The sequence below is a fragment of the Strigops habroptila genome, chromosome 5 (genome assembly GCF_004027225.2).
Source record: "Strigops habroptila isolate Jane chromosome 5, bStrHab1.2.pri, whole genome shotgun sequence".
Taxonomy (NCBI): Eukaryota; Metazoa; Chordata; class Aves; order Psittaciformes; family Psittacidae; genus Strigops; species Strigops habroptila.
The window spans coordinates 72,100,801-72,115,172 of NC_044281.2; the positions used below are offsets into that span (position 1 = coordinate 72,100,801).

Here is a 14,372-nt window from a genome sequence, read left to right on the forward strand (position 1 = left end):
TCTGCCTCATTATGCAGAAAATATTAGTCATTTCATAAGGCTGGGGTTTTTCAGCGGGTATATTTAGCTTTGTCATACTATAAAATTTAGTCTCCGTGCATATGAGAACAACAGTGAGGTGATTGCTCACCCCACCTTTCTTAAGGCTTGTTGAGGTGTATACTCAGCTGTATTTTTAGCAATGTTTTTAACTGGAAGGTGGTTGGGAGTCTTCACAAACTGTTTTCTCTGAAAAATACGTGTGAATTGTCTGCATTCTTAATCTTGTAGAAATTAAGGTTTTTACAAACTACATCATAGGGTGTAACTAACTGTTCTGTGAAGGCTATTTATAAACTGCTTTCTGTATTTTGTATGGGCATTACTTCTACTTTCAAATCTTTTATTGTCAAGCCAGCTAGTACATGCAATTTCTGCCTGCCTTCTTGGCAGACTTTGAGCTTTAACTCTTTTTTTCCTTTGCAATTACAGTGCAATATAGTATTAAAAAAAAGGGGGCAAAAAACACCCTCCAAAACACAACTAACCCCAAACTCCAGCACCTTCCTAGTTTATTTTTTTAACATATCCTGAGGTTGCTTGTCCCTTCAATTCAGTTGCAGGTAGAACACAGAGAATCCTTTATTAATGTGAGCTTAAGATTTGTCTACTTTGAACATTACTTGCAAAAAAAGGAGTTAGTTCATTTTACCTGTGATTAGTATTTCTCTAAAGTAGCACTTGCTTTACTCCAGTGATTTCGGGTGTTCCAACAGTCCTTTGGTGAAGTGATGCAGGAGTTAGTTGTCCATGTGGTGAACGGGAATGGGTTTTTCTTCAGTAAATCGCTTTCTGGGTAAGGCTGATATTGTGCTGCAGCACATTTCTAGCTGGCATATTTCTGTTAAACGGATTAATACACGAATGTGTTTCAGCAGAGTTTATGCAGTACACCAGAGAAGAGCAAGTGTTGGTTATTTTAATATGAATAAGATCATGAGCTTCTCACTCATAAACCATTTTTCTTTCTGTACCTGAGCAAATCTTCCTGTTAGGAAAACTTTCTTGTTGATTTTTGACATTCACTTCTTACCTTGGCCAAGGAAAAATGCCGGATTTCAGTTGTATCTTGGTGAAATTTATTTTCACCCTTTTTGGGGCAGCATTTCTCTCGATACAGTTGCCACCGTTCAGACAATATGAAGGACACATTCAGTCACTGAAACAAGCTGGCTTTACATCGGCTCCCAGGAAAAGCTTTGTGCAGATGGCCTGGAGTTTGGCCTCTTTGTTCTTGCAGATCATTATTTGTCGTATTGATTGTTTATGCCATGTGTTTATCCTGGCATCATTTTTGAAAGGGCTGCTGTTGTGCAGCAGTGCACAGTGTGTCCATTCACGGGCTAAATGATTGCTGTCAGTCAGCTGGGGAAGAGCTGCTGGTGCACAGGGCATGGTGCACTCACCGTGCCCAAAGTGGGTCTGGTCCCACACACTGGGATGTTTTCAGTAGCGTTGGTCACATTAACTGCAGTGTTGCTGGTACTCAGACCTCCATGCATGCAGGACAGATAGCCTCTCACCCAGGAAAAAAGAGTTAAAGATGACAAGTGCTGATCAGCCACAGGGTGTGAACAACACTGATTTGTAAAGGGCTGGACCCTGTTATTTCCTTATCCCTTTATTTTCCCATACTTGTCCTTCCTAAGCCACCTTGATTCCTTCCTTTCCCCTTCCCTAAAGATCCCATAGCAACTCTTACCATCCCAAGTTGCTCTTCCTTGTGTCTCAGTAGGCATTCAAGCCCCGTATGCAGTAACAGCCCTCAGTCTGCGAGGTGCTGTGGAGAACTCTTCCATTTACTCACTGTGATGGGTCTCATTGTGGCCGTGGGGCTGATGATTCTCCTGGGACAGCCAGTATTTGGGTCCTCCACTCACTGCTGGTCCTCTGTGTGCTTTTACATGTGAGGTTGAGTCTCTACCATATCACCTAAACATTTTTTTACCTAGTTAAGCATATTGGATAAGAATCTTTTCCATATGTTATAGAGAACAACAGCAAAAACGCACCATGAGTGCTTTTTGTTGACTTACATGCTCTCTGTGTTTTCTCTCACCAATCCAAGTGAAAGTACTGAAAGAATTTCAGTACCAGCAGCACTTCACTTCCCCTCTCCTTCTGCCCTGGGGCGGGGGGAAAGAACATTTTGGTGAGATACTATCAAACTATAAGTATTATTACGTCCAAGAGCAAGATTCCTTACTCAGCAATGTGAACTAAAAGCCGAATATTATAATATCCCTTGGAATTATTTTCCTTAAGTCATTGTACTTCATGATAGGGCTTTAACTTCCACATGATTTCTGCTCTAATGTCTAAAATTTGTTGGGCAGTCCTCAGTCTATGTTAACATTCAAAATTGTTATTAAATGTTTACCAGTGTTGCTTTTTAAAAGAATGCCTGCATCTTTAATATAACAATATTAAGTATGGCTGTCCAAACTAAAGCAGTGTTAGCTTGCCCTTAGTCGTCTAAATAAACAGACATCTCTCTTCTTTTTTTTCCCTCCCCAGAATTAGTTAGTACAATGTTTGTTTCAGACACGTAGCTTGCTGTTGTCAAAGTTTTCAGCAGGTGCAAAAATAAAGTGCAGCAAATGTTGCTGCAAAAACCCAAATCTTTCTTCTACTTCAGCAGATGTAGAGTGGGAAGAGTCAAGTAAATGAGAAATCAGTGTGATGAAATGAAATTTATGCCATATTTCAAATTTGACATCACTGGTTTAGGTCTGAAGTGAAAACAAATGAAAACAGCAATCATGAAGTGAAAAAAACTGCCCCAAAGTACGTGAAGGCTTTTGAGTTATCTTAGTAAGGATTTGTGGGGTTCTTTGTTTGTTTGTTTAAAGGGAGGGATTCTGAAGTCTTCCTCAAGCTTTTCTTCCTCCTTCTATTGCCTTCTGCACTTTGCCCACTTGTTTTCATGAATAACAACAAGGCACTCCTACCACACAACATTAACTCTTGCTCAATTTTTTCTTATATTTGCTTTCTTCTGCATATTAATGGCATTGAAACGTGTGGTTTATGCAGTGCTGGATACAGCAGGTTTGACTGTTGACTCTGGTTGCCTGGAATACATTTGAGTGCTGACTTAGGAGAACGGAGACACACGCAGTGATGGAGGAGCTGCTTAAGCACCACATTTCCATCTGCCTAGTTTCTAGAAAAACATCCCTGTTTGGGTTAATAAATGCAGGAAATAAGATTAATTGTATGTCAACAATCTAAGAAAAACAGAATAATGAAGTATTTGGGATTGGCTTTTTCCTTTTTTGCTGGCCTTTCACAACTGTTTCCTGATAAGTAGTAAGGATTGTGGCTACATGACACCTACAACTCAAAACAGAGTCTGAATTCATAAATATTTTATGATTTATTAAGCCACCGTTTGTGATTATCTGCTGATCTAATGGGTAGACACTCTACACATCAGAACTTGCCCAAGCCAGTCCTATGGGCCTGTGGGAAAATCCTTACGGGACTGTGTCAAAGATACAACACTGAAGCTTAAAAATAGACATTCGCTCCTCAAAAGGAATTTGCTACTCTTCCAAATTTGTTACTCACTGGGTCATGCTCTTATACACACATGCAGTGACCTCATCTTTACTGGATAGAGTTGAAGCTGTGCAGATAATTTGCATTAATTTCACCTCCATCAGATGCAAAGGATCTGAATGCATACACATGTATTCATGCACACGCTTCTTAACCCCATCAAGCTGTTGCTCAGAACACAGTATGTTTGTCATTAAAATAGGTGAAACTACTGTATGCAGAGAGTTGTGCTAGCTGTACTTTTAAATTACGTGTCAATGTCAGGAATGAATCAGTTCAATGTAAAGTTGCTCTAAACTTGAAGATCCAGTCTTTTTTTAAGGCTTATCAGATAAGCCTTTTATTTCAAACTTTTATTTGCTATACCTCTGCTTGCATATAAAAATATGATATTCTGTTGCCTTTTTGTGATGACTAAAAGTGATAAAAAATAGCACTCATTGCTTTGGATTATCTAGATTGTCAGCCAAATAATTTTGGTGGGTCTTAGTTGTTGATTTTAGTGCTTGAAATAATGAGTGGTATAAAACCAGATCTCAAATTCTCAGAATTCAATACAGTTCACTTAGTGATGTCTAAAACTTCTAGTCAGTCTGAAACAAGCGTGAAGTGTAGGTTTTGTACTCGTATTCCACAGCTTGAACTGTCAGAAGAAAATCAATCAATAAATAAGATTTCCTCAGAGAATCTGTAAAAGCTTTAGCTGAGTCTTTCAAAATTGTTGATCAGGTTTTAGATCTGACTGATGAAATGATGATCCTGTAATGCCTTATTTTGTATGTATTACTTTGTGGTAGCAATAGCTTTTCTTCAGATTATCCCAAATTCTGTCTGATTCTCTTCATCCCTGTGCAGAAGTCATTGTCTAGAGCGGTACATTAAAGAACTTGATGTTTTGGTTTTCTTGTGTGCTTTTAGGTGAGTTGTGTAACCTCATAACGCTGGATGTAGCGCACAATCAGCTTGAACATCTTCCAGAAGAGATTGGAAGCTGCACGCAGATCACCAACCTTGACTTGCAGCACAATGAGCTCTTGGACCTGCCAGAAACCATAGGTATGTGAAGAGGCTGGAGAAGAGAAAATAAGACACTATTTCAAATTGTTCAGTAAGAGAAACAAATTTAAGAATGAGCATTTTGTTGGTGACTGTACAATGACTGGTGGTGTTCAGCTCAAGGCAGCTTCACACTTGAGATTAAAAGCAAGGTGTGTGTGTGTTACCTTAAATGTAATTTCAAGCTCTCTGAATTACATTATTAAATCTAGCTGTGCTGCGGAGTGTGGCATCACCTAAAAACGAGAGTTGCAAGGGAAAAAATCCATCACTTCTAACTGATTTGAGGTGTTCTGTGGTTATGAGTAAATGTCTGCAGCTTGTCTGACAATTTTGTAATGAAACTGAGCATATAAAGGAATAAAAGGCTAAAAGATTCATAATTGAAGAGTAATAATTTGGCAGATAGTTTTAACTAACAGCTTTAAAAGAAAAATAGAACTGAAAAGATAAAGGTTTTAAATGAATTATGTCTATTTTATGCTCTTTAGTAGGAAAAAAAAATTCTAAGTGCACAAAATTATCATACTCTAATACAATAAAATACAGAGGGTTTGCAACTGGGATTGGGAATAATGGCCTGAAATAAACACCCCCGTTGTCAATTTCAGAATCCCATATAGGATGAAACAGCAAAATATGACTTTTCCTATGTAATTAAATCAGTTTTAAACAGATGGCAGAAGAAGATGCATGCTGTGATTTAGAGAGATGGAAAACTGAGGCCATCATGATTTTAAGCTCTTATTTGTCACCAGAACATACTCAGAAGAATAAGCATTATCACTTAAGCAATATTTAATGTTGAATATTTTGTTAATGTACTTTAATGCATAGTAAAGTGAGCAGGAGAGTTAACAACACTCTTAACAACTTAACAACACTCTCCAGCTTTCTTCTAGCAGTAAATTGTTGAACGTGGAGTTACTGTGGCTTTTTGTTTAGAAAGTTTGACCTGAACAACGTTTACATTGATGAAGTATTCACTGGAGCTAAACTTCCTTCCTGGATTGATGATATTTTTAAACTCTGGAGATCCCACTCCATCTGGAATTTGCATCTAACCTACACAATTCATAAGCACAGCCTTTATTTTTGTAGCTAATTTGTAAATCTGATTGGAAGTTGTTTTACATAAAACTTGTGTGTAGTTTACATGTCATATTTAGAAAGTGAGTTCTTTGGGTAAACTGCTAATTTTGGGAAAATTTCTCTAAGCAAGTGTGAGATTTCCCTTGTCAGGGCTTATAGATCACTACTGTTGATTCTTGTGCAGAATAGTAGCACGATTTACTAAGTTGTTTAGTAACTGGCAGTCACTGAGCTGCTCAGAGGACCACAAAAATCTTACTTAGAATATGCCGCAACACTGTGCTTACAGGGAAAACGTCTTTGGGTAGGAGAGGCACGAAGTTACTCAGGCAGTTAAGTCGTTTGTGATAGGAAATTGCTGACTATGCAATCAGGGTAGTTTGGACTCATCTATTTCTTCAGAAAGTTATTGTAAGCTTAGGTGGTTTCTATTGAGTCAGGTTCATACCTGGTTGGACTGGATTTCTGCCATTTTCTTTGTTTTGTTTTTCCATTGCATTGTCTTTATAGTGTTTTGAAGTTACTTATTTTAAAATGCATATAGTTGTCTCTTTACGTGCTTATCTGAGCTGAGTATCAATGCTATATAGCACACCAAACCACCAAAGACAGATGAATAATGGTAAGATACAGTGGTGTGCCTTTGTGTCTTAACCATACACTGGTTCAATTTTTGCTGCTCTGGAAGATACCTGCTGTTTGTATTGATCAATGAGTAGTAGCTGAGCATTTCTGCTTAGAGAATGACTTAAAATCAGAAATTGGTATTTGTACTACATATACTTCACAAAGAGCCAGCATTGAATACTGAAGGGAAAAAAATTAAACTCCATCTTAAATGATAATGATCAGCCTACATTTATGCACGTTACAGAAAAGGCAGCCGTAGCCAGTTCAGCAACATTGGCTTTATTTCTTAGTCATCGCAGTTTTGGTTCAACATGAAAGCAAGTTGTGGCTTGATTTTTAGATTACAGCTTGCTTTGTGGTTAGGATTGTTCAACAAGAGACGTTGAGTACTGAGAAGAACCCAGCGAGTAAATGGCGCGTGGCCGCTTGGTGTGTGTCGCTTGGCAGCTGCAGAATGGCCTCTCTTGCCTCACCATCTCTCCTTCCAGTTGCTGTCTTTTCCCTACTCATGGGTATCTACCTGGTGCTTGGCACAACTGGCTTTGCTTTCAACATTTGCATGCTGCCAGGTTTCAGTACGCTTAATACATAAGTGCCATTAATGTTTCCCCAGTTCAGTCAAACTGGAGTGGGGGTTGCAGACCGGGTACAAAAAAGACCAAGTGCATTTGCTCATGATAAATATTTAATGTACTATGAGGCTCTTGTTATGGAACAGACTTTCCATTACTGCCAGGTCTGTCCCCTCCTCCCCATGGACGCTCTTCTGATGGAGGCCTCTTTTTTTTCATTGAAGGATGTTTCTGTCAAGCTGCTTTGGAAAACATCCCCTTTCATTTTCTGTTTCTCCCTCCCCTCAAAAAAGACTCTGATCCCCCCACCCCAAACAAAAAAGCCCTCCCCATTCCCCAAAAAAACCACTTGAAAACTGCATCTTAAATTCACTGCTGGACTATCTAACCAAGTTTTGGGTTTATCACAGAAAGACTTCTGAATCTACCAATTAAAAACAAGAAAAAAATCATGTTTTCTAACTTAACAGTACTGTACTGCAATGTGCTGGAGCTGTGAGGAAGGGATGTTGGAGGGTGACATGCAGGGGAGTGGCAGGGAAGGGATTATGCATCAGCAGTGATTACAGAGGTAGCAGAGCCAATATAGCCACTCTGTAAAAATACAAAGTTCTTGTTTCAGCTAACACTGTATAAGCATGCTTTCATGCAGTAACAAATGTCGATTTTAGATATTAGTTGTCAGGAAGTGACCTAATGTCTTGCTTTATAGATATTGGCTTAATACATTCATATCTGTATTTCTGTTGATTGAAAACTGTAAAGTACTTTGTATATTAGATCACTTCCTGTAAGAAAAATGAGCTTTGTGGAACGGCTTAAGCACATTCCAAGAGTCTCAAGTCTAGAATCAAAATCATAGTGCGATCTTAGGTACTTAGTGTTTTAATTGCAGATGCCCCCCCCCATGGTGGGTTTTTTTGGGGGGGTCATTTTGATCTACTTTTATATACACAATGTCTTATCTCTGTATGCTTAGTTGGCACACTAATATTTCCAAAAGGATATATAAAAGAAGGTGAAGAACATACCATTTATATTAAAATTAATAATTGGACTTTTGAGACAGAGAGAAAGCAAATTTTGGGTGGAGTAAAGTGTTTCTTTGGATTACAAGCTAGCTTAGACTTTTTCATGCTGCAAATACCACATGGTGAATGTTCCCTCTTTGAACTTTTAATTTTAGAATTCTGTACAAATGTGTTCACAATTTCTTGTTTAAAAGCACAGAAACACTTATTTGAGAAAGTAACTCAACAGGAACAGCATTACAACTTTTAAAAAAATCAGATTCTTCATGTATTTTGTAATTTTCTACTTTTGTGTGTGTACGTGTGCAGTTTCCTTATAGTCAAATGTGCCATATTCATGGACATTTAAGGCAGCAGACATTTTAATAAGAAAAAGAATAGTCAGTTGTAAATGTTCCAAAATGATGCTTTAAAAGCACAAAAAATCCCATCACTGGACACACTTTACAGTGTCTGACACTGTTCCTGAGAGATGGTTAGGAAAATGAGAGGCATATTGAAAGCCCTGTGCTCTACTCCTGCCCTTCGCTGTGGCACATTAGCTCAGAAGTTGAAATCAACCAGTCTCATGAAAGCAAGTATATGGAATAGCTTTGCCATTTTTGCTAGTTGAAATTATGCTACAAACTGGGCTTCTAACCCCTTTAGCCCCAGTGTACCTCTGAAAGCACTGCAGTACTTTTGAAGCATATAATTGGTATCAAATACATGAAGCATCGTGACCAGAACTGGCCATATCTAATTGGTACAGCACAGGTTGTACAAATTGTGGTTGAGAGCTTTAAGTCCCTGGAAGTCCTAGGAAAGATGTGTCTGTAGAAAAGTGGAACTACTTTTAAATGGTATTCTAAGTTTAGCAAGCTTAGCAAAACTGGAGAAGTCTTAACTCTGAGATGGCTGAGAGAGTTGGGGCTGTTCAGCCTGGAGAAGAGAAGGCTGCATGGTGACCTCATAGCAGCCTTCCAGTATCTGAAGGGGGTCTACAAGGATGCTGGGGAGGGACTCTTCCTTAGGGACTGTAGTGGTAGGACAAGGGGTAATGGGTTCAAACTTAAACAGGGGAAGTTTAGGTTAGATATAAGGAGGAAGTTCTTTACAGTGAGGGTGGTGAGGCACTGGAATGGGTTGCCCAGGGAGGTTGTGGATGCTCCATCCCTGGCGGTGTTCAAGGCCAGGTTGGACAGAGCCTTGGACCACGTGGTTTAGGGCAAGGTGTCCCTGCCCATGGCAGGGGGATTGGAACTAGATGATCTTAAGGTCCTTTCCAACCCTTACGATTCTATGATTCTATGTTTGACAAATAGTCCTGATGAGACCCAGCAGAGCACCTGCAGCTCCCTCAGTGCTCAGGGGTTATGTTCGTACGTGACTGACAGGTTTGATGTTAGTAATTACTCGTCATTCTGATGAGGCAAAGTGCATAGGCTCCTGCTTCAGCTTTGATAGCTATATTCATATTCTTAACAGTTAAGCACATGACCTAGTGCTTTGGTCTGTGAGTGTTCAGTGCTTTGCAGGCTCAAACCCATTTCATAGACTCACATCAGGAGATCTGGTCAGTGTTCAGTGCTTTGTCTGAAGCTTTTTTCTTGGGCTATGCTGTTAATGAAACATTTGTAATTAGATTCTGCTAGTATTGGGCAATTGCAATAGGCTCAGCCTTTATCTGGTGGAAAGCAGTTGCTCCCACTTTTATTCTCATGTCTGGGTTACTATAAGCCTTTGCTGGTTCTCTTGGTGGTCTCATAAAGGGACTGAAGCTTCTGGTTCTTGTTGGCTTCAATTCTAGACTTAGTAAATGTACAGCAGTGAAATTGGCTAGAAAATAGTGAGTGGCCAGAGATGGTAAGTGGGAAGTGACTGCTCACTGCCTCCTCCATCGGTATAAAGGGAGTGATGAAGCAAAGCTGTGAGGGCTCGACCTCAAAGCAATGAAAAGCAGACTGTACTGTGTGCGATGTGTAGGGAACACTTAGGTCTCAGTGTTTGCACAGGTTGCTGTAGATACTAAAAGCTCACAGGGCAATGTGACAATTATGCAGAAGAAAAATGTATCAGTTGCTTCTAAATTAAGGAGTTCACTGAGACACACACAGTCGAATCTTCCCTTGGCTCATGGGGAAGTTTCAGGGTGTGCTTTCCCCTTTTCTTAGGTTCTTCTTGTGGTATCTGCTGTTGGGCATTTTTTTTCCGAGGAGAAGATACTGGGCGGATCTCTGGTCTGCACACAATAATTGTGGCATTCCTTAATTAGCTAAGTTCACAAATGTATATTCATGTCTTACATGTTCTATATTCTTATATAGTAGAATATATACTTATATATACTTCTTATATAGTAGAATATATAAGCAGACTTAGAAAAAAAATGAAACACATCTATTAGGAAAGGATAATGCTTTTTCTGCATTGCCAGTTTGGTATAAACTGTTCTTACAATGTGATTTACATTTATATGAATCTTTAATTTCAGAGAAAGGTTTTAAATAGTCAGTTGAAAAGGCGAATAAGACTAGCAGTGAAAAATTAAATGAAATAAATTGTCGTTGCTTTGTGTTATTGTATGAAGTATGAATTGAGTAAAACGCAACACTTTAATTGATAGCCCCAAATACGTCCCAGCTGTTGCTTTTGACTCTGCTGCAATGTGAAGTGTTTTTGTATTTTTGTATTATTTTCAGCTAATTAGAATTTCCCTTTTTGTTTTAACAAATCTTCATTGCAAGCCCAATATTATTAAATACATATGTACTGTGATTCTTTAAAAGATAGACTTCTATTGGCTCATTCAGTCAGAGTTTATTGATTTGATGTGTATTTATGAAAATGTTTTTCATTTTGGTTGGAATTCTGCTAAGATTAGGATGGGCACAATTTATTTTAGTGAACGTACATACACAGTAATTAGATGTGGAGACCAGTATGTACAGATGTATTATAACTGCAGCTCAGCCTTTTCAGAATTATTGGTATATTGCAGAAAGAAAAAGCCCATAATCTTCCTTTATGTAAGAAGCAGGCACGAGGGAAGAGTGATTCAAAGGAACACATCAGAATCGAGACAAGCAGGTCTATTAGGTGCATGCATTTTGATGAACGCATATTAAATGAAGTTGAATTTTCATAGCTTAGTTTCAGAAACATGTCACTAAGAGTTTTTGTGTTCTCTAGCCATATGCAGGTGTTGTCTGTGGTGCACGTCAGATACTTGAGCCTCTGTCACTCAAGTTTTGCCAGTATCTTGTGTGTATCTTTCCTACATAGGCAGTCAGCAGTGATTAGAGTTGAAAAATGAACAGTTGCTGACATGGTTGTGCTTTAGCCTTAGTCTTGAAATGATGAGGGAAAACCTGTGTTTGGTTGGTACTCTAGGACTGAAAATAGAGAGGAATGCCTTTGCTCTCTTCAGATGGCGTTTAAATCAGAGTGGTAGAGTTTAATTTTAAATTAATGTTAAAAAGCTTTCTAATAGATAATGTCTTTATGAGAATTCCTAGACTTTGTGCAAGGAGGATAATGCACTTTGGTTTGAGCAGGGCAAAAAATGATAGACCCTGCTGACCCTTGTGAGTCTGAATCTGCCTCTTATGCTGGCCTGGTGTATCAGGATGTATTGGTGGCTAAAAAGAAAAATTAAAATACACTAAAAATCACTTTACTCTTAAACCAATAAAATCCAGAGTTTGTGCTGTGTTCAATTATACCTTTGTATTTGGAAGTATAATTACATTTCATGCTTTGGCGTTGGTAGTTGGTAGCAAAGATCGGGAGGGATTCTTTTATCTTCTGCGGTTTTCCTGAGTGGTTGCCTTCCCAGACCCATCACCTTTCTGTCCCCATTCCCAATTTTCCTAAAACATCAGCTTTTAGCCAGAGTTTATTAAACATTAGGGATATATCAGCTCTGCGGGTTGTAGAAGGGATTTGACCTCTCAGGTGATTGATTGGTGACGCAAGTTTATATTCATACAAATGTATAGGCTTTGGTTTAGGAAGGATTTGCCTCCAGATCAGATGACTGTGGGATTTTGTTCTGCTTTCTCTGCAGTATGCTCACTGAGATCACCTTCAGATGTCTTGCTGGACCAGTCACTTTGTGCTATCACAGTCTTGGTCATTAGCGGACATCATCTTTGCTTGTGGAATGCAGCTGAAGGTTAAACCTGTTGATCTGAAACCTTTGGTTTTACTCTACAGCTATCAGGGGGAATGGTTTGCTTTCTGACAAGAGATTAGATTAAACAGGTCAACAGCTCCTTTCACCTAAAAATCTGTGAAACTGTTCAACAGTTGTCATGGAGTATGGCCAACATCTGGAAAAACTAGTACATAGTAAGTACAAAGTGTGATACAGGCATCTTCTGACTTACAGCTCATTTAGACTGGGAGCACTGTTGAAATATTTGAAGCAATGTTAATTCTATCCGTAGCTGGCCATCTCTGGCTTCTCTAGTCTCTTCCATACAATTCTAAACATTTTCAAGGCCCTTAGGTTCCAACTTCTTTGTAACATACTCATTGAAGCTCTTTCGGTTTTTTCTTCCATATTGTCATCATTGTTATTCTCACTAAGAGATTAATGCGATGTGGTGTATTAGAGCTTAATTCATGTATGTTCTTTTAAAAGTGACATCAAGGTTTTGGGCTTTTTCCAGTTTTTCAAAGTAATTTTGGATGTACCTCTTGCTTTCCATTTGTTAGGAATAACATCTGGTACCTTTTGTATGCAAACCAGCATTTTTGTCTGTCTTAGAAGTTCCTTTTGTGAATTAAGTGAACTGCACTCTATGAGGTAATGTATGGTCATGTAAAACATGCTCTTTAATAGGTGGCTGCTCATTGTGTAAAGTTGAGCCAAATCAATATCTAAGACTACTTACAGAAGTTAAACGATCAGAAATACTTAATAGTACCATGTTGTTTGTCACAAGTTCTTGTAATTACCTATTGCATGCTGAGGTTCATGTATACTTTTGATTACAATCTTTTGGGGTTTTCATGTGCACAGTTCTTATAAATTCAACTTGTGTGTTTAACATTATATGCAGAAGAGTTTTCTCTAATGAACAGATTTTAAATTGATCTGATGCTTCTGGTTTATTTAGGAGAAAGCAACTGCTCCTGATAGCAAACTCGCTTGATGAACTAAGTGCTATAAAACAGACTAATTATTCCATCTTTTAGTAATGATGCAGTAACATTTCCCACTAAATAAATGACCCTTCATCGAAGGATAGTGAATTTGAAGGATTATTCTTGAACTAAGAGAGGGAAAGGAAGAGGTGTGGTAAATCTCAGAAGAAAAGAGCATTTTTCATTCCATTTAGAATGCACTGGTAGGACTTTGAATTAGGAATTTGGATTTATTTGTATTATTCAACATTCCAGTTCCTTTTTCTCTTGATTTTGAAATATTGAAAGGGATGTATTGCTTCTACTTGGAGAACCACTTCAGATGGTCTTTCTAAAAAGTGTGTTTTTGTAGGCATGGTTTCCTGCTTTGTTTCCAGTCTTCTCTTTGTTTTGGGATTGGCAAACACCTATTTATTCTTTGACTAATATTTTTGAGGTACCTTTAATAAAGAATGTAATTGAAACCATCTATTTAGAGTCCTTCTTATAGCAAGAGAGTTTAATTTAATGTTTCTGGATTTGCATGCTTCCAAGTATTTTTAATTCATTTCTGTGTAAATTAAACAGCTAACCCAGAGAGAGACATGCAGTCACTCCAGTGAAGTGATTATGAATTCTGCCCTTGCATTGCTTCAAACCTGAGAGCTGCGCAAAGTGGAGCTCACTGATGAGCATCGGTACATTCGCTGGTGAGAAAACGGACCTGAAACAAGGTGGCTCATCCTCAGGAGTGACTGTTAATGCCAAAAGTTGAACTAAAACAATTCTTCTGTAACTTTCTTAGGCCTGGTATAAGTTTAGGGCTTAGTCAGGCTTTAGTATTTTTAGAAGTACCAGTGGATGGGGTAGTTGAGTTTACAAGGGTTTTTTTCAGTGCACTCCCTAAGAAAACAAGTTGGAGGGGGTTTTGCTTGTTGCTTTTCCTACTAGTAGCTGCTTTTCAGTTGTGGTTATCAAACTGTCACGTTCATGAACATTTAGTGCTGCATTTTCTGAGTCACTCAACCTGCAAGGGGCTGATTTTAGAGGAACTGCTGAGGTACAGTTTCAGTGACAAAAGTACAACCGCAGATGATCCTGATGACTTTGGTGATCAGTTCTTACCTTCCTTGCCTTATTTCTTAGACTTAACCTGACAGCGCATGTCAGTGAAGTACCTAACATGGTGCCATCTCAGAAACCAGTAGCTGAACTGGAGAAGATGGAGATGAGTGCAAGCATTGTAAAGTGTGATAAGGAGTGATACTCTCAATAT

General features: G+C 38.6%; 1 protein-coding gene across 6 annotated transcripts in view; it reads left to right on the forward strand.

Annotated features, from left to right (window-relative positions):
• Positions 1-14,372, forward strand: part of SHOC2 (SHOC2 leucine rich repeat scaffold protein) — a 72,101-nt gene that overhangs the window by 38,831 nt on the left and 18,898 nt on the right. For 5 of the 6 annotated variants that reach the window (XM_030486278.1, XM_030486279.1, XM_030486276.1 and 2 more), the window contains exon 3: positions 4,522-4,659. The exons of the other annotated variant lie outside the window; for it this stretch is intronic. In XM_030486278.1, the coding sequence (XP_030342138.1) occupies positions 4,522-4,659 (138 nt within the window). The remainder of the gene's footprint in view (positions 1-4,521; positions 4,660-14,372) is intronic. 6 annotated transcript variants of the gene reach the window in all.